The sequence below is a fragment of the Nicotiana tomentosiformis genome, unplaced genomic scaffold (assembly GCF_000390325.3).
Source record: "Nicotiana tomentosiformis unplaced genomic scaffold, ASM39032v3 Un00044, whole genome shotgun sequence".
NCBI lineage: Eukaryota > Viridiplantae > Streptophyta > Magnoliopsida > Solanales > Solanaceae > Nicotiana > Nicotiana tomentosiformis.
In genome coordinates, this window is record NW_027174603.1 from 179,465 (window position 1) to 198,431 (window position 18,967).

Below are 18,967 nucleotides of genomic sequence, written 5' to 3' on the forward strand. Positions count from 1 at the left end.
TGCCAACAGAAAATTTACCATTACCATCTCCATGAAATGATTGCCCATGTTCCAACCCAATACAGAGTACCAAACATTGATGATCAAGTGTAGGATGAGCCAGACCAAATGAAGACCAAGGTTACCACACTGAAAAAGATGTCCAAAACCAAAAGTAAGCTAATATATATCGATTTTAAGAAAAATGAATATTATGCTCCTCTAAACATAGAAGGAATCTTTAAACCTATGTTGCCTAGACTCTCCAAAATGATGGCGCACCCATGTCGGATCCTCCAAAAATACACTATTTTGGAGGATCCGACACGCACCCGGCGACATTTTCGAAGAGCCCTTGCAACATAGCTTTAAACTACAATCCCCTTAAAGCTGATAGCCTAATCACTTAAGAGGCCAAGAGAGTGACTGAGGAAAGGGGCTACTACTTTATCAACCTTTGTTACTTAGAGAGCCGAGAAGCAAGATGATAACTTTTCATTCATAGCATTCTTCATTGCTTACAGGAAGAAACTGCAAACCATAGTTGGGCAATGTTGAGTCCTTAGCAAATGAATTAGATTCAGCCATAATATAGATGCAATTGATACATTTCATATTATCTCTTTCATGTTTACAGCTCAATCTCAATGAACTTGAATGAGCTACTTTGTAACACAAGGGATCGGTTTAGTGTGACCAAAGACACTCAAAAACTAAACTCAATCCAGTTGAAGCTCAAAGGTTTCAAACACCCCTTCATGGAACACTTGGCTTTAATTCCTATATATTAGGAGTTTTTACATAGTTCAAATAAGAAATAATTTAATAAATAAAATTTAGTTGATTTTAAAGTTTTATATATTAGGAAAATAATTAATATACAATCACAATTTTGTCCAATGTGACATTAATTTTTAAAGGGTAAAAAAAACAATCGACATTTCATTAAGGGGCTTCGCGCTTTTAGTATAGTATATATATATATATATATATATATATATATATATATATATATAGATAGATAAGCTTCAGTTAAGATCTACCAACATGGCAGGATTTTGTACTAAATGCAATATAATAATACAATATTTAGGGATGGCAATGCGGCGGGTGCGGGGCGGGTTTGGCAAAATCCACAAAAATTTTAATCCGCCCCGCATAGCCATTTTTTCTGTTTTCAACCCGACCCGCCACACTTATGTTTTTTTTTTTTTCTAAAACAAACTAGTTTGACATTTTATACTACTAGAAGTTTAGATTGAGAGTTCAGTAGAAATGTACGAACAATAAAATATGATAAATAGCAATTTGTATATTGGATAGAGTGATTAAATGTTGAGCTAAAGACATAAAAGTAGTTTTTGCAGTTTAGAATTAAAATTTAATGGCATATTAATTTGTAGATCTAATCACTCTTATCCTAAGATTATTCATGATTCTGCCCCTAATTGATACTAGATAATTATCTCCACTGGAATATAAGGAAATTAGCAGTAAAAAGGAATACTTGTAGAAGAACAGTAGTTTTTCATATTAAGAAAATTAAGTCACTTATGGTGACAGTGCTTAACTGATTATATATATCCCTTATTACTAATTTCTGAAAGTTAACTATTCATGCTTTCCAAAGTTAACCATTATCGTTTTTAAAAATAAATTAATGAAAATAAAATAAGTACAAGATACAAAAACAAGAATGCTTTTCTTGGAGAGAAACCAAAATTAAATTGCTAGTGAGTTAGAATGTGAAATTTAGTGGAAATGATCACTTTGTTTCGGAGAAGATCAAAATTCAAAGCCAGTCCGCATTAAACCCGCTACCAGCCTCGCATTAACTTTTTAAAAACTGGTTTAACCTGCCTCCCCCCGCATAAGAGTAAACCCGCCCAGCCCAGCCCAGCCCAGCCCCACACCGTCCCATTGCCATCCCTAACAATGTTTATAGCTAAAAGTTCTACCATTTTGTCATATTGTTATGTACCAAATTGCAATTTCTAAAGGCACTGTATTGAACAACACAAACAAAATCATACCAACCAGGTAGACTTTAATAAACAATTTAACAAATAGGTTGATTATAGATGACACAAAGTTACACCAATCTAGTAGAGTTAGACAAACAATTGAATAAGCACAAAATATGCCAATCAGATAAAGTTTGTGAACAATTAACAATATAGATAGAGTAAATATAGCACAAACTCCAGTAGAAAAATTCCTGAGAGCATAATTGTGTGCAATGGTCCGAAAGCTATTTTTTTAAATACGGCCAATTACAAGGACATTCCGCTAAGACCACCCCTTATAGGGTCATTCCTGTCAATCTCCCGTAAGCTAATCAGGAAAGGGGGGGAAAACAAACAGACAAGAGACGTTTATTTACTTTATAGGTTAGTACTTCACGTCATTGTAGAATATCATCCTTAACGATGAACCAATTAGTGTCTGAAATAAATCTGAATGTTTCCAATTCTATGTCGTCAACTGATCCAGGATGGAGGGATAGACAAAGCGTATCCACATTGTTTACGTGTACCTACCACATACATTGTTATCACTAAACCATAGTTAATAGTTAATACATACATATTCTCACTTCTATATATCATTTAAGCATAGTAAATTAATATAGTCTGGTGTATACGAGAAGTTAGAGATCTGGTATCTATCATTGCCATTACAGCAATCTTTTTCACCCTATACAGTTTATACTGTCCTTGTCATAGCTTTTCTCCTATTGACAAATACCATAAGTTCATCTGTGACTTCTACAAAATGAGAATCTCATGAAGAGGCATCTCTAACTAATAAGTTATAACAATGTGCATATACGAGTCCCTTCTTGTCTATATTTTCATTAATGTAGTGCTTATGCTTTCCTGAGCCGAGGGTCAATTGAAACAACCTCTCTATGCTCATGTAGGGGTAAGGTTTGCGTACACACTACCCTCCCCATACAGTGTGGGATAATATTGGGTATATTGTTGTTGTTATTGTTGTAATGTGCACACACGAGTAATTATGTATGAGAGAGTGAGAGAGAGTGCACAAAGGGGTATTTGTTATTAGAATTTAAGGTTTGCAGCCACATATTTTGTATGAAATCTTGGAATAATATAAATATATAAGACGAAGCTGACTGCATATTGTAAATGCTGAGAAGCATAACAATCTCATACTGAGGAAAAAATCACTCCATCTTCAAGTGTTCATTGGCCTGAAAACAAAAACGTGAAGAAGTCAGATTAGTTCTCTTTAAACCAAAGCTGCTGAATCAGTGTATGCAATTGAAATTGCAGAAGCAAATTTTGGAAAACAATTCCATGTCCCCTTCCCACCCCCTCAACGACAAAAAAGAAAAGATAAAGAGATAAATAAAAGTTTTTTTTTTGGGTGGGGCGGGGTGTGTGTTCAAAGGAGAGTCCGAGAGGATTGGTGTGATCAGTTTGGACGTTCATCAACGTATTAAAGTGTACCCTAAATTATGCTTAAATACCAAATAGATACATCACTACTACAATAGTACGGAAATTCAAAATTTCCCATATTTTGCATCTTTAAAGGAGATTGAGTTATCCAACCTCTAAACACAAGATATACGATAAGACAAAATTTGCTTTGTTTCTAATTTGATAGAGATTAAGGGGAGTCTTGGAGCAACAGTAAAGTTGTCTCCGTTTACATGTCACGGCTTCGAGCCAACCCGATGCTTGCATCATGGTAGGCTACCTACATCACACCCCTTAGGGTGAATCCACTTCCCCAGATCCTGCGTGAATGTGGGATGCTAGTGAACCGGGCGGACCTTTTTTCTAATTTGGTAGAGAGACAGGCTCAGGGGTGACATGCATAAAGAGCAAGGTTGGTTTCTGAAAGCAGAGAAGATTAGCATTCCCAGCTATATAAATGTTATACATACCATAGTTTTGATGCACCTTTGTGAATTTATGGATGGTTTTTATGAGGGAACCAAATTTCATGGACTTCAGGGGCCCCATATGTCTGCAGCCATAAATGAATTTAAACTCAGATCCAAAACCTTTTTGTAACATGTCCTAAAATTAGTGCACGCTCCAGAAACGTTAACAAGTTGCTAATTATTAAAAAAGAAAAAATATTATAACCATGATTTGACCACAAGGGAAGACAAGAAGAATCAATTCAAATATGAACTAACTTTATACTAGGAATATAACTTTGAGAGAATCTCGTACCCTAAGACACTATCCCTTATGTTGTTTAATAACTCCAGATAATCAACAATAAGAATTTCATAACAGATGCATGTCTGCAGTCAGAGTTAAACTGTTCAAGACTATACCACAGTAGCAGTACCTTTAATATACTCAAATCAAATGAGCCGACGCATTATCTAGAGAGTCACATCATGCCACAGATAAGCAAAAAAAAGGCCAAGTATTTCAGCAGGGGTGTACTTACTCAATCTCAGTGTACCGGATTCTCCATGCTGGGAAACCCATGTGACATCTCACAGGACCATAAACTAATAAAAGATCAGGCTCTCGTCCCTCATAACCTGCAGGATTGATAATTTATCCACGTGTATAGAAAGCTATCGTTTAAGAAAAGATGAAAAATTCATATTGATGAATAAATCAGGCAAACAGGGGGAAGGAAGATAAATCGACAGACCTGCTGCTTGTAGAGCCTCAGACATGTCAGACTCAGTAATATTCGGTTTTCCTGGTTTGGTGCTGGCGTAATGCTTGACAAAAAGTAAATTAGCTGCCTTGGCCACGGCAGGTTTTGAATCAGCAAAAGAGACAAACTCCAGATCTACATGCTTGCGGCACAGAAGGATATCGGCAAAAGAAACATAAGACAGTCATTAGTGCAATATTATGTAGATTTAACTTTAAGCTGAGACCCGGATGGCATTTGCCATTAAATCATTTAAACCTCATTATTCCACAGTTTTCATTTGATTTTATCACTTAGTTTGTTTTTGGCTCTTTTCACTTTGTATCCAGTATTTCTAGGTGTGCTTGGCTCTTTATCACTTCTCATTCAATCTTTCAGGTCTCTGCACTCCTCCCTTTTCATTTGTAAGATATTTATTTATAAAACTGGTTACAAAGAGCAAAATTTTAAAAAAGCAAAAATGGCAATTGTAACTGGGACAAAGTTAGATGTCAATCACATAGAACCTACTAGAAAAAGTTAACTTTCTTATGTACCAATAATCTCTTCTCCTTCACCCCCTAACCCCACCCCAATATAACCAAAAAAAGAGGAAAAGAACTAAACATTATATAGAGAAAAAGTGACGAGAAAATCTTAACTTATTTTGTTTATCATTCTTCTTTTCACGATCCAGGTTCACAGTCCATCATAATTGTAAAAATAGCACTGGTGACACTTCATGCGTTTAAAGTTGCTTCAGATTAGCATTCGGTAAAAAAGAAGAGAAATGTAATTCGAAAGAAAATATTGGTCACTGTCCTAGGCACGTCCGAATATTAAGATTTAACAGACACCCAATAACAGACGAGAAAGGGTCTTTTGAGGGTCTTCTGTTTTTTCTCCGTCCTTCCTATTTTAAGTGACATAATGAAAATTAGAGGTGGATAAAATATTCTGAGTAGGTTATCATTATTGAGCTAGTTAGAGATATCTTTAAACATAATATTTCCTAGATCCAGAAAACGTAAGAAATATATGTCATCGTAAATATAAAAATATTGTGCACTCCTCCCCTTCCCAGAACATTGCCTGCGTGCTTTTCAAGAGTCAACAGTCTAATGTTCTGAAATGAGAAAATCTCAACTTTCCTGATCCATATCAAAAAGATGGACATTAAGATCCTACATTATCGATCAGTGATCCCCCCCTCATTCTTGAAACCTAAGTGGCATGAACCACCATCATCAACATAATATTGCTTTGCAAATTCTACAACAGCTCTGGCATCTAGGCTTCCATGTTCTGCAAACTCAGCCGCTCCTTGAGCAGCAGTGGTAGCAGCCTTAAATTTCGTGTTCCAATTCTGCCTGCCAAAAAAAATATTACCATTACCATCTCCAGGAAATGATTGCCCATGTTCCAACCTTTCATCCTTGAAACCTTAGTGGCATGAACCACCATCATCAACACAATATTTCCTTTAAAGTTCTACAACAGCTCTGGCAGCTCGGCTTGCAAGTTCAGAAAACTCAGCCGCTGCTTGAGCAGCAGAAGTAGCATCCTTAAATTACATGTTCCAATTCTGCCTGCCAACAGAAAATTTATCATTACCATCTCCAGGAAATGATTGCCCATGTTCCAACCTTTCATCCTTGAAACCTAAGTGGCATGAACCACCATCATCAATACAATATTGCCTTGAAAGTTCTACAACAGCTCTGGCAGCTAGGCTTCCATGTTTTGCAAACTTAGCCACTGCTTGAGCAACAGAGGTAGCATCTTAAAATTTCATGTTCTAATTCTACCTGCCAACCGAAAAATTACCATTACCATCTCCAGGAAATGATTTCCCATGTTCCAATCTTACATCCTTGAAACCTAAGTGGCATGAACCACCATCATCAACACAATATTACCTTCAAAATTCTACAACAGCTATGGCATCTAGGCTTCCATGTTCTGCAAACTCAGCCGCTCCTTGAGCAGCAGTGGTAGCAGCCTTTAATTACATGTTCAATTCTTCCTGCCAAAAGAAAATTTACCATTACCATCTCCAGGAAATGATTGCCCATGTTCCAACCTTTCATCCTTGAAACGAAAGTGGCATGAACCACTATCATCAACACAACATTGCCTTTAAAGTTCTACAACAGCTCTGGCTGCTAGGCTAGCAAGTTCTGCAAACTCAGCCGTTGCTTGAGCAGCAGAGGTAGCATCCCTAAATTTCATGTTCCTATTCTGCCTGCCAATAGAAAATTTATCATTACCATCTCCAGGAAATGATTGCCCATGTTCCAACCTTTCATCCTTCAAACCTAAGAGGCATGAACCTCCATCATCAATACAATATTGCCTTGAAAGTTCTACAACACCTTTGGCAGCTAGGCTTCCATGTTCTGCAAATTCAGCCGCTGCTTGAGAAGCAAAGGTAGAATCTTTAAATTTCATGTTCCAATTCTGCCTGCCAACCGAAAAATTACCATTACCATCTCCAGGAAATGATTGCCCATGTTCCAATCTTTCATCTTTGAAACCTAAGTGGCATGAACCACCATCATCAACACAATATTTCCTATAGAGTTCTACAACAGCTCTGGCAGCTAGGCTTGCAAGTTCAGCAAATTCAGCAGCTACTTGAGTAGTAGAGGTAGTATCCTTAAATTTCACGTTCCAATTCTGCCTGCCAACAGAAAATTTATCATTACCATCTCCAAGAAATGATTGCCCATGTTTAAACCTTTCATCCTGGAAACCTAAGTGGCATGAACTACCATCATCAACACAATATTGCCTTTAAAGGTCTACAACTGCTCTGGCAGCTAGGCTTGCATGTTCTGCAAACTCAGTCGCTGCTTGAGCAGCAGAGGTAGCATCCTTAAATTTCATGTTCCAATTCTGCCTGCCAACCGAAACATTAACATTACCATCTCCAGGAAATGATTGCCCATGTTCCAATATTTCATCCTTGAAACCTAAGTGGCATGAACCACCACCATCAACACAATATTGCCTTGAAAGTTCTACAACAGCTCTGGTAGCTAGGCTTCTATGTTCTGCAAACTCAGCCGCTCCTTGAGCAGCAGTGGTAGCAGCCTTAAATTTCATGTTCCAATTCTACCTGCCAAAAGAAAATTTACCATTACCATCTCCAGGAAATGATTGCCCATGTTCCAACCTTTCATCCTTGAAACCAAAGTGGCATGAACCACTATCATCAACATAATATTTCCTTTAAAGTTCTACAACAGCTCTGGCAGCTAGGCTTGCATGTTCTGCAAACTTTGCCGCTGCTTGAGCAGCAGAGGTAGCATCCTTAAATTTCATGTTCCAATTCTGCCTGCCAACCGAAAAATTAACATTAACTTCTCCAGGAAATGATTGCCCATGTTCCAATCTTTCATCCTTGAAACCTAAGTGGCATGAACCACCACTATCAACACAATATTGCCTTGAAAGTTCTACAACAGCTCTGGCAGCTAGGCTTCCATGTTCGGCATATTAAGCCGCTCCTTAAGTAGCAGTGGTAGCAGCCTTAAATTTAATGTTCCAATTCTGCCTGCCAAAAGAACATTTACCATTACCATCTCCAGAAATTGATTGCCCATGTTCCAACCTTTCATCCTTGAAACCAAAGTGGCATGAACCACTATCATCAACACAATATTGCCTTTAAAGTTCTACAACAGCTCTGGCTGCCAGGCTAGCAAGTTCTGCAAACTCAGCCGCTGCTTGAGCAGCAGAGGTAGCATCCTCAAATTTCATGTTCCAATTCTGCCTGCCAACAGAAAATTTAGCATTACCATCTCCAGGAAATGATTGCCCATGTTCCAACCTTTCATCCTTCAAACCTAAGAGGCATGAACCTCCATCATCAATACAATATTGCCTTGAAAGTTCTACAACAGCTTTGGCAGCTAGGCTTCCATGTTCTGCAAACTCAGCCGCTGCTTGAGAAGCAGAGGTAGAATCTTTAAATTTCATGTTCCAATTCTGCCTGCCAACCGAAAAATTACCATTACTATCTCCAGGAAATGATTTCCCATGTTCTAATATTTCATCCTTGAAACCTAAGTGGCATGAACCACCATCATCAACACAATATTTTCTATAGAGTTCTACAACAGCTCTGGCAGCTAGGCTTGCAAGTTCAGCAAACTTAGCCGCTGCTTGAGTAGCAAAGGTGGCATCCTTAAATTTCATGTTCCAATTCTTCCTGCCAACAGAAAATTTATCATTAACATCTCCAGGAAATGATTGCCCATGTTTCAACCTTTCATCCTTGAAACCTAAGTGGCATGAACCACCATCATCAACACAATATTGCCTTTAATGTTCTACAACAGCTCTGGCAGCTAGGCTTGCATGTTCTGTAAACTCAGCCGCTGCTTGAGCAGCAGAGGTAGCATCCTTAAATTTCATGTTCCAATTCTACCTGCCAATCGAAAAATTAACATTACCATCTCAAGGAAATGATTGCCCATGTTCCAATCTTTCATCCTTGAAACCTAAGTGGCATGAACCACCACCATCAACAAAATATTGCCTTGAAAGTTCTACAACAGCTCTGGCAGCTAGGCTTCCATGTTCTGCAAACTCAGCTGCTTCTTGAGAAGCAGAGGTAGAATCTTTAAATTTCATGTTCCAATTCTGCCTGCCAACCGAAAAATTACCATTACCATCTCCAGGAAATGATTGCCCATGTTCCAATCTTTCATCCTTGAAACCTAAGTGGCATGAACCACCATCATCAACACAATATTTCCTATAGAGTTCTACAACAGCTCTGTCAGCTAGGCTTGCAAGTTCAGCAAACTCAGCCGCTGCTTGAGTAGCAGAGGTGGCATCCTTAAATTTCATGTTCCAATTCTGCCTTCCAAGAGAAAATTTATCATTACCATCTCCAGGAAATGATTGCCCATGTTCCAACCTTTCATATTTGAAAACTAAGTGGCATGAACCACCATCATCAACACAATATTGCCTTAAATGTTCAACAACAGCTCTGGCAGCTAGGCCTGCATGTTCTGCAAACTCAGTCGCTGCTTGAGCAGCAGAGGTAGCATCCTTAAATTTCATGTTCCAATTCTGCCTGCCAACCGAAAAATTAACATTACCATCTCCAGGAAATGATTGCCCATGTTCCAATCTTTCATCCTTGAAACCTAAGTGGCATGAACCACCACCATCAACACAATATTGCCTTGAAAGTTCTACAACAGCTCTGGCAGCTAGGCTTCCATGTTCTACAAACTCAGCCGCTCCTTGACCAGCAGTGGTAGCAGCCTTAAATTTCATGTTCCAATTCTGCCTGCCAAAAGAACATTTACCATTACCATCTCCAGGAAATGATTGCCCATGTTCCAACCTTTCATCCTTGAAACCAAATGGGCATGAACCACCATCATCAACACAATATTGCCTTAAATGTTCAACAACAGCTCTGGCAGCTAGGCCTGCATGTTCTGCAAACTCAGTCGCTGCTTGAGCAGCAGAGGTAGCATCCTTAAATTTCATGTTCCAATTCTGCCTGCCAACAGAAAATTTATCATTACCTTCTCCAGGAAATGATTGCCCATGTTCCAACCTTTCATCCTTGAAACCTAAGAGGCATGAACCTCCATCATCAATACAATATTGCCTTAAAAGTTCTACAATAGCTTTGGCAGCTAGGCTTCCATGTTCTGCAAACTCAGTCGCTTCTTGAGAAGCAGAGGTAGAATCTTTAAATTTCATGTTCCAATTCTACCTGCCAACCGAACAATTACCATTACCATCTCCAGGAAATGATTGCCCATGTTCCAATCTTTCATCCTTGAAACATAAGTGGAATGAACCACCATCATCAACACAATATTTCCTATAGAGTTCTACAACAGCTCTGGCAGCTAGGCTTGCAAGTTCAGCAAACTCAGCCACTGCTTGAGTAGCAGAGGTGGCATCCTTAAATTTCATGTTCAAATTCTGCCTGCCAACAGAAAATTTATCATTACCATCTCCTGGAAATGATTGCCCATGTTCCAACCTTTCATATTTGAAAACTAAGTGGCATGAACCTCCATCATCAACACAATATTGCCTTAAATGTTCAACAACAGCTCTGGCAGCTAGGCCTGCATGTTCTGCAAACTCAGTCGCTGCTTGAGCAGCAGAGGTAGCATCCTTAAATTTCATGTTCCAATTCTGCCTGCCAACCGAAAAATTAACATTACCATCTCCAGGAAATGATTGCCCATGTTCCAATTTTTCATCCTTGAAACCTAAGTGGCATGAACCACCACCATCAACACAATATTGCCTTGAAAGTTCTACAACAGCTCTGGCAGCTAGGCTTCCATGTTCTGCAAACTCAGCCGCTCCTTGACCAGCAGTGGTAGCAGCCTTAAATTTCATGTTCCAATTCTGCCTACCAAAAGAACATTTACCATTACCATCTCCAGGAAATGATTGCCCATGTTCCAACCTTTCATCCTTGAAACCAAAGTGGCATGAACCACTATCATCAATACAATATTGCCTTTAAAGTTCTACAACAGCTCTGGTTGCTAGGCTAGCAAGTTCTGCAAACTCAGCCGCTGCTTGAGCAGCAGAGGTAGCATCTTTAAATTTCATGTTCCAATTCTGCCTACCAACAGAAAATTTATCATTACCATCTCCAGGAAATGATTGCCCATGTTCCAACCTTTAATCCTTGAAACCTAAGAGGCATGAACCTCCATCATTAATACAATATTGCCTTAAAAATTCTACCATAGCTTTGGTAGCTAGGCTTTCATGTTCTGCAAACTCAGTCGCTGCTTGAGTATCAGAGGTAGCATCCTTAAATTTCATGTTCTAATTCTGCCTTCCAACAGAAAATTTATCATTACCATCTCCAGGAAATGATTGCCCATGTTTCAACCTTTCATCCTTGAAACCTAAGTGGCATGAACCACCACCATCAACACAATATTTCCTATAGAGTTCTACAATAGCTCTGGCAGCTAGGCTTGCAAGTTCAGCAAACTCAGCCGCTGCTTGAGTAGCAGAGGTGGCATCCTTAAATTTCATGTTCCAATTCTGCCTGCCAACAGAAAATTTATCATTACCATCTCCATGAAATGATTGTCCATGTTCCAACCTTTCATATTTGAAAACAAAGTGGCATGAACCACCATCATCAACACAATATTGCCTTAAATGTTCAACAACAACTCTGGCAGCTAGGCCTGCATGTTCTTCAAACTCAGTCGCTGCTTGAGCAGCAGATGTAGCATCCTTAAATTTCATGTTCCAATTCTGCCTGCCAACCGAAAAATTAACATTACCATCTCCAGGAAATGATTGCCCATGTTCCAATCTTTCATCCTTGAAACCTAAGTAGCATGAACCACCACCATCAACACAATATTGCCTTGAAAGTTCTACAACAGCTCTGGCAGCTAGGCTTCCATGTTCTGCAAACTCAGCCGCTCCTTGACCAACAGTGGTAGCAGCCTTAAATTTCATGTTCCAATTCTGCCTGCCAAAAGAACATTTACCATTACCATCTCCAGGAAATGATTGCCCATGTTCCAACCTTTCATCCTTGAAACCAAATGGGCATGAACCACCATCATCAACACAATATTGCCTTAAATGTTCAACAACAGCTCTGGCAGCTAGGCCTGCATGTTCTGCAAACTCAGTCGCTGCTTGAGCAGCAGAGGTAGCATCCTTAAATTTCATGTTCCAATTTTGCCTGCCAACAGAAAATTTATCATTACCTTCTCCAGGAAATGATTGCCCATGTTCCAACCTTTCATCCTTGAAACCTAAGAGGCATGAACCTCCATCATCAATACAATATTGCCTTAAAAGTTCTACAATAGCTTTGGCAGCTAGGCTTCCATGTTCTGCAAACTCAGTCGCTTCTTGAGAAGAAGAGGTAGAATCTTTAAATTTCATGTTCCAATTCTGCCTGCCAACCGAACAATTACCATTACCATCTCCAGGAAATGATTGCCCATGTTCCAATCTTTCATCCTTGAAACATAAGTGGAATGAACCACCATCATCAACACAATATTTCCTATAGGGTTCTACAACAGCTCTGGCAGCTAGGCTTGCAAGTTCAGCAAACTCAGCCGCTGCTTGAGTAGCAGAGGTGGCATCCTTAAATTTCATGTTCCAATTCTGCCTGCCAACAGAAAATTTATCATTACCATCTCCTGGAAATGATTGCCCATGTTCCAACCTTTCATATTTGAAAACTAAGTGGCATGAACCTCCATCATCAACACAATATTGCCTTAAATGTTCAACAACAGCTCTGGCAGCTAGGCCTGCATGTTCTGCAAACTCAGTCGCTGCTTGAGCAGCAGAGGTAGCATCCTTAAATTTCATGTTCCAATTCTGCCTGCCAACCGAAAAATTAACATTACCATCTCCAGGAAATGATTGCCCATGTTCCAATTTTTCATCCTTGAAACCTAAGTGGCATGAACCACCACCATCAACACAATATTGCCTTGAAAGTTCTACAACAGCTCTGGCAGCTAGGCTTCCATGTTCTGCAAACTCAGCCGCTCCTTGACCAGCAGTGGTAGCAGCCTTAAATTTCATGTTCCAATTCTGCCTGCCAAAAGAACATTTACCATTACCATCTCCAGGAAATGATTGCCCATGTTCCAACCTTTCAGCCTTGAAACCAAAGTGGCACGAACCACTATCATCAATACAATATTGCCTTTAAAGTTCTACAACAGCTCTGGTTGCTAGGCTAGCAAGTTCTGCAAACTCAGCCGCTGCTTGAGCAGCAGAGGTAGCATCTTTAAATTTCATGTTCCAATTCTGCCTACCAACAGAAAATTTATCATTACCATCTCCAGGAAATGATTGCCCATGTTCCAACCTTTAATCCTTGAAACCTAAGAGGCATGAACCTCCATCATCAATACAATATTGCCTTAAAAATTCTACCATAGCTTTGGTCGCTAGGCTTTCATGTTCTGCAAACTCAGTCGCTGCTTGAGTAGCAGAGGTAGCATCCTTAAATTTCATGTTCTAATTCTGCCTTCCAACAGAAAATTTATCATTACCATCTCCAGGAAATGATTGCCCATGTTTCAACCTTTCATCCTTGAAACCTAAGTGGCATGAACCACCACCATCAACACAATATTTCCTATAGAGTTCTACAATAGCTCTGGCAGCTAGGCTTGCAAGTTCAGCAAACTCAGCCGCTGCTTGAGTAGCAGAGGTGGCATCCTTAGATTTCATGTTCCAATTCTGCCTGCCAACAGAAAATTTATCATTACCATCTCCAGGAAATGATTGCCCATGTTCCAACCTTTCATATTTGAAAACAAAGTGGCATGAACCACCATCATCAACACAATATTGCCTTAAATGTTCAACAACAACTCTGGCAGCTAGGCCTGCATGTTCTTCAAACTCAGTCGCTGCTTGAGCAGCAGAGGTAGCATCCTTAAATTTCATGTTCCAATTCTGCCTGCCAACCAAAAAATTAACATTACCATCTCCAGGAAATGATTGCCCATGTTCCAATCTTTCATCCTTGAAACCTAAGTAGCATGAACCACCACCATCAACACAATATTGCCTTGAAAGTTCTACAACAGCTCTGGCAGCTAGGCTTCCATGTTCTGCAAACTCAGCCGCTCCTTGACCAGCAGTGGTAGCAACCTTAAATTTCATGTTCCAATTCTGCCTGCCAAAAGAACATTTACCATTACCATCTCCAGGAAATGATTGCCCATGTTCCAACCTTTCATCCTTGAAACCAAATGGGCATGAACCACCATCATCAACACAATATTGCCTTTAAAGTTCTACAACAGCTCTGGCTGCTAGGCTAGCAAGTTCTGCAAACTCAGACGCTGCTTGAGCAGCAGAGGTAGCATCCTTAAATTTCATGTTCCAATTCTGCCTGCCAACAGAAAATTTATCATTACCTTCTCCAGGAAATGATTGCCCATGTTCCAACCTTTCATCCTTGAAACCTAAGAGGCATGAACCTCCATCATCAATACAATATTGCCTTAAAAGTTCTACAATAGCTTTGGCAGCTAGGCTTCCTTGTTCTGCAAACTCAGCCGCTTCTTGAGAAGCAGAGGTAGAATCTTTAAATTTCATGTTCCAATTCTGCCTGCCAACCGAAAAATTACCATTACCATCTCCAGGAAATGATTGCCCATGTTCCAATCTTTCATCCTTGAAACCTAAGTGGCATGAACCACCATCATCAACACAATATTTCCTATAGAGTTCTACAACCGCTCTGGCAGCTAGGCTTGCAAGTTCAGCAAACTCAGCCGCTACTTGAGTAGCAGAGGTGGCATCCTTAAATTTCTTGTTCCAATTCTGCCTGCCAATAGAAAATTTATCATTACCATCTCCAGGAAATGATTGCCCATGTTCCAACCTTTCATATTTGAAAACTAAGTGGCATGAACCACCATCATCAACACAATATTGCTTTAAATGTTCAACAACAGCTCTGGCAGCTAGGCCTGCATGTTCTGCAAACTCAGTCGCTGCTTGAGCAGCAGAGGTAGCATCCTTAAATTTCATGTTCCAATTCTGCCTGCCAACCGAAAAATTAACATTACCATCTCCAGGAAATGATTGCCCATGTTCCAATCTTTCATCCTTGAAACCTAAGTAGCATGAACCACCACCATCAACACAATATTGCCTTGAAAGTTCTACAACAGCTCTGGCAGCTAGGCTTCCATGTTCTGCAAACTCAGCCGCTCCTTGACCAGCAGTGGTAGCAGCCTTAAATTTCATGTTCCAATTCTGCCTGCCAAAAGAACATTTACCATTACCATCTCCAGGAAATGATTGCCCATGTTCCAATTTTTCATCCTTGAAACCAAAGTGGCATGAACCACTATCATCAATACAATATTGCCTTTAAAGTTCTACAACAGCTCTGGCTGCTAGGCTAGCAAGTTCTGCAAACTCAGCCGCTGCTTGAGCAGCAGAGGTAGCATCCTTAAATTTCATGTTCCAATTCTGCCTACCAACAGAAAATTTATCATTACCATCCCCAGGTAATGATTGCCCATGTTCCAACCTCTCATCCTTGAAACCTAAGAGGCATGAACCTCCATCATTAATACAATATTGCCTTAAAAATTCTACCATAGCTTTGGTAGCTAGGCTTCCATGTTCTGCAAACTCAGTCGTTGCTTGAGTAGCAGAGGTAGCATCCTTAAATTTCATGTTCCAATTCTGCCTGCCAACAGAAAATTTATCATTACCATCTCCAGGAAATGATTGCCCATGTTTCAACCTTTTATCCTTGAAACCTAAGTGGCATAAACCACCATCATAAACACAATATTGCCTTTAAAGTTCTATAACAGCTCTGGCAACTAGGCTTGCATGTTCTACAAACTCAGCCACTGCTTGGGCAGCAGAGGTAGCATCCTTAAATTTCATGTTCCAATTCTGCCTGCCAACCAAAAAATTAACATTACCATCTCCAAGAAATGATTGCCCATGTTCCAATCTTTCATCCTTGAAACCTAAGTGGCATGAACCACCACCATCAACACAATATTGCCTTGAAAGTTCTACAACAGCTCTGGCAGCTAGGTTTCCATGTTTTGCAAACTCAGCCGCTCCTTGAGCAGCAGTGGTAGCAGCCTTAAATTTCATGTTCCAATTCTGCCTGCGAAAAGAAAATTTACCATTACCACGTCCAGGAAATGATTGCCCATGTTCCAACCTTTCATCCTTGAAACCAAAGTGGCATGAACCACCATCATCAACACAACATTGCCTTTAAAGTTCTACAATAGCTCTGGCAGCTAGGCTTGCATGTTCTGCAAACTCAGCCGTTGCTTGAGCAGCAGAGGTAGCATCATAAAATTTCATGTTCCAATTCTACCTGCCAACAGAAAAATTACCATTACCATCTCAAGAAAATGATTGCCCATGTTCCAACCTTTCATTCTTGAAAACTAAGTGGCATGAACTACCATCATCAACACAATATTGCCTTTAAAGTTCTATAACAGCTCTGGCAGCTAGGCTTGCATGTTCTGCAAACTCAGCCACTGCTTGAGCAGTAGAGGTTGCATCCTTAAATTTCATGTTCCAATTTTGCCTGCCAACGGAAAATTTACCATTACCATCTCCAGGAAATAATTTCCCATGATCCAACCTTTCATCTTTGAAACCTAAGTGGCATGAACCACCATCATCAATACAATATTGCCTTTAAAGTTCTACAATAGCTCTGGCAGCCAGGCTTGCATGTTCTGCAAACTCAGTCGTTGCTTGAGCAGCAGAGGTAGCATCATAAAATTTCATGTTCCAATTCTACCTGCCAATAGAAAAATTACCATTACAATCTCAAGGAAATGACTGCCCATGTTCCAACCTTTCAACCTTTAAAACTTAGTGGCATGAACCACCATCATCAATAAAATATTGCCTTAAAAGTTCTTCAACTTCTCTGGCAGCTAGGCTTGCATGTTCTGCAAACTCAGCCGCTGCTTGAGCAGCAGAGGTAGCATCCTTAAATTTCATGTTCCAATTCTACCCGCCAACAGAAAAATTACCATTACCATCTCAAGAAAATGATTGCCCATGTTCCAACCTTTCATTCTTGAAAACTAAGTGGCATGAACCACCATCATCAACAAAATATTGCCTTTAAAGTTCTATAACAGCTCTGGCAGCTAGGCTTGCATGTTCTGCAAACTCAGCTACTGCTTGAGCAGCAGAGGTTGCATCCTTAAATTTCATGTTCCAATTTTGCCTTCCAACAGAAAATTTACCATTACCATCTCCAGGAAATAATTTCCCATGATCCAACCTTTCATCTTTGAAACCTAAGTGGCATGAACCACCATCATCAACACAATATTGCCTTTAAAGTTCTACAATAGCTCTTGCATTTAGGCTTGCATGTTCTGCAAACTCAGCCGCTGCTTGAGCAGTAGAGGTAGCAACCTTAAATTTCATGTTCCAATTCTGCCTGCCAACAGAAAAATTATCATTACCATCTTCAGGAAATGATTGCCCATGTCCCAACCTTTCATCCTTGAAACCTAAGTGGCATGAACCACCATCATCAACACAATATTGCCTTTAAATTTCTACAACAGCTCTGGCAGCTAGGCTTGCAAGTTCTGCAAACTAAGCCTCTGCTTGAGCAGCAGAGGTAGCATCATTAAATTTCATGTTCCAATTCTACCTGCCAACAGAAAAATTACCATTACAATCTCAAGGAAATAACTGCCCATGTTCCAACCTTTTAACCTTCAAAACTAAGTGGCATGAACCACCATCATCAATAAAATATTGCCTTAAAAGTTCTCCAACTTCTCTGGCAGCTAGGCTTGCATGTTCTGCAAACTCAGCCGCTGCTTGAGCAGTAGAGGTAGCATCCTTAAATTTCATGTTCCAATTCTACCTGCCAACAGAAAAATTACCATTACTATCTCAAGAAAATGATTGCCCATGTTCCAACCTTTCATTCTTGAAAACTAAGTGGCATGAACCACCATCATCAACACAATATTGCCTTTAAAATTCTACAACAGCTCTGGCAGCTAGGCTTGCATGTTCTGAAAATTCAGCCGTTGCTTGAGCAGCAGAGGTAGCATCGTTAAATTTCATGTTCCAATTCTGCCTGCCAATAGTAAAATTACCATCACCATATCCAGGAAATGATAGCCCATGTTCCAACCTTTCATGCTTGAAACCTAAGTGGCATGAACCACCATCATCAACACAATATTTCCTTGAAAGTTCTACAACAGCTCTTGCATTTAGGCTTGCATGTTTTGCAAACTCAGTCGCTGCTTGAGCAGAGAGGTAGCATCCTTAAATTTCATGTTCCAATTCTGCCTGCCAATAGAAAAATTATCATAACCATCTTCAGGAAATGATTGCCCAGGTTCCAACCTTTCATCCTTGAAACCGAAGTGGCATGAACTACCATCATCAACAAAATATTGCCTCGAATGTTCTCCAATAGCTGTGGAAGCTAGGTTTCCATGTTCTGCAAACTCAGCCGCTGCTTGAGCAGCAGAGGTAGCATCCTTAAATTTCATGTTCTAATTCTACCTGCCAATAGAAACATTACCATCTACATCTCCAGGAAATGATTGCCCATGTTCCAACCTTTCATCCTTGAAACCTAAGTGGCATGAACCACCATCATCAACACAATATTGCCTTTAAAGTTCTACAACAGCTCTGGCAGCCAGGCTTGCATGTTCTGCAAACTAAGCCGCTGCTTGAGCAGCAGAGGTAGCATCCTTAAATTTCATGTTCCAATTCTACCTACCAACAAAAACATTACCATCACCATCTCCAGGAAGTGATTGCCCATGTTCCAAAC

General features: G+C 39.8%; 2 protein-coding genes across 2 annotated transcripts; both read right to left on the reverse strand.

The window, feature by feature from the left end:
- Positions 1-3,071: 3,071 nt before the first annotated feature.
- Positions 3,072-4,810, reverse strand: LOC138903851 (uncharacterized; the record flags this gene model as incomplete). Its single annotated transcript, XM_070192423.1, has 4 exons — positions 3,072-3,196; positions 3,899-3,981; positions 4,420-4,516; positions 4,633-4,810. Coding segments are annotated over 4 exons (366 nt in total), but the record flags the coding sequence as incomplete, so codon positions are not given.
- A 186-nt stretch (positions 4,811-4,996) lies between these two features.
- LOC138903852 (uncharacterized) lies at positions 4,997-18,677 on the reverse strand. Its single transcript, XM_070192424.1, has 8 exons — positions 18,529-18,677; positions 15,299-15,406; positions 14,204-14,311; positions 13,109-13,216; positions 12,014-12,121; positions 10,919-11,026; positions 9,824-9,931; positions 4,997-5,066 (listed from the first exon to the last, which is right to left on the reverse strand). The coding sequence occupies exons 1-8, from the start codon at positions 18,675-18,677 to the stop codon at positions 4,997-4,999; spliced, it is 867 nt and encodes a 288-aa protein (XP_070048525.1).
- Between the last annotated feature and the right edge of the window lie 290 nt (positions 18,678-18,967).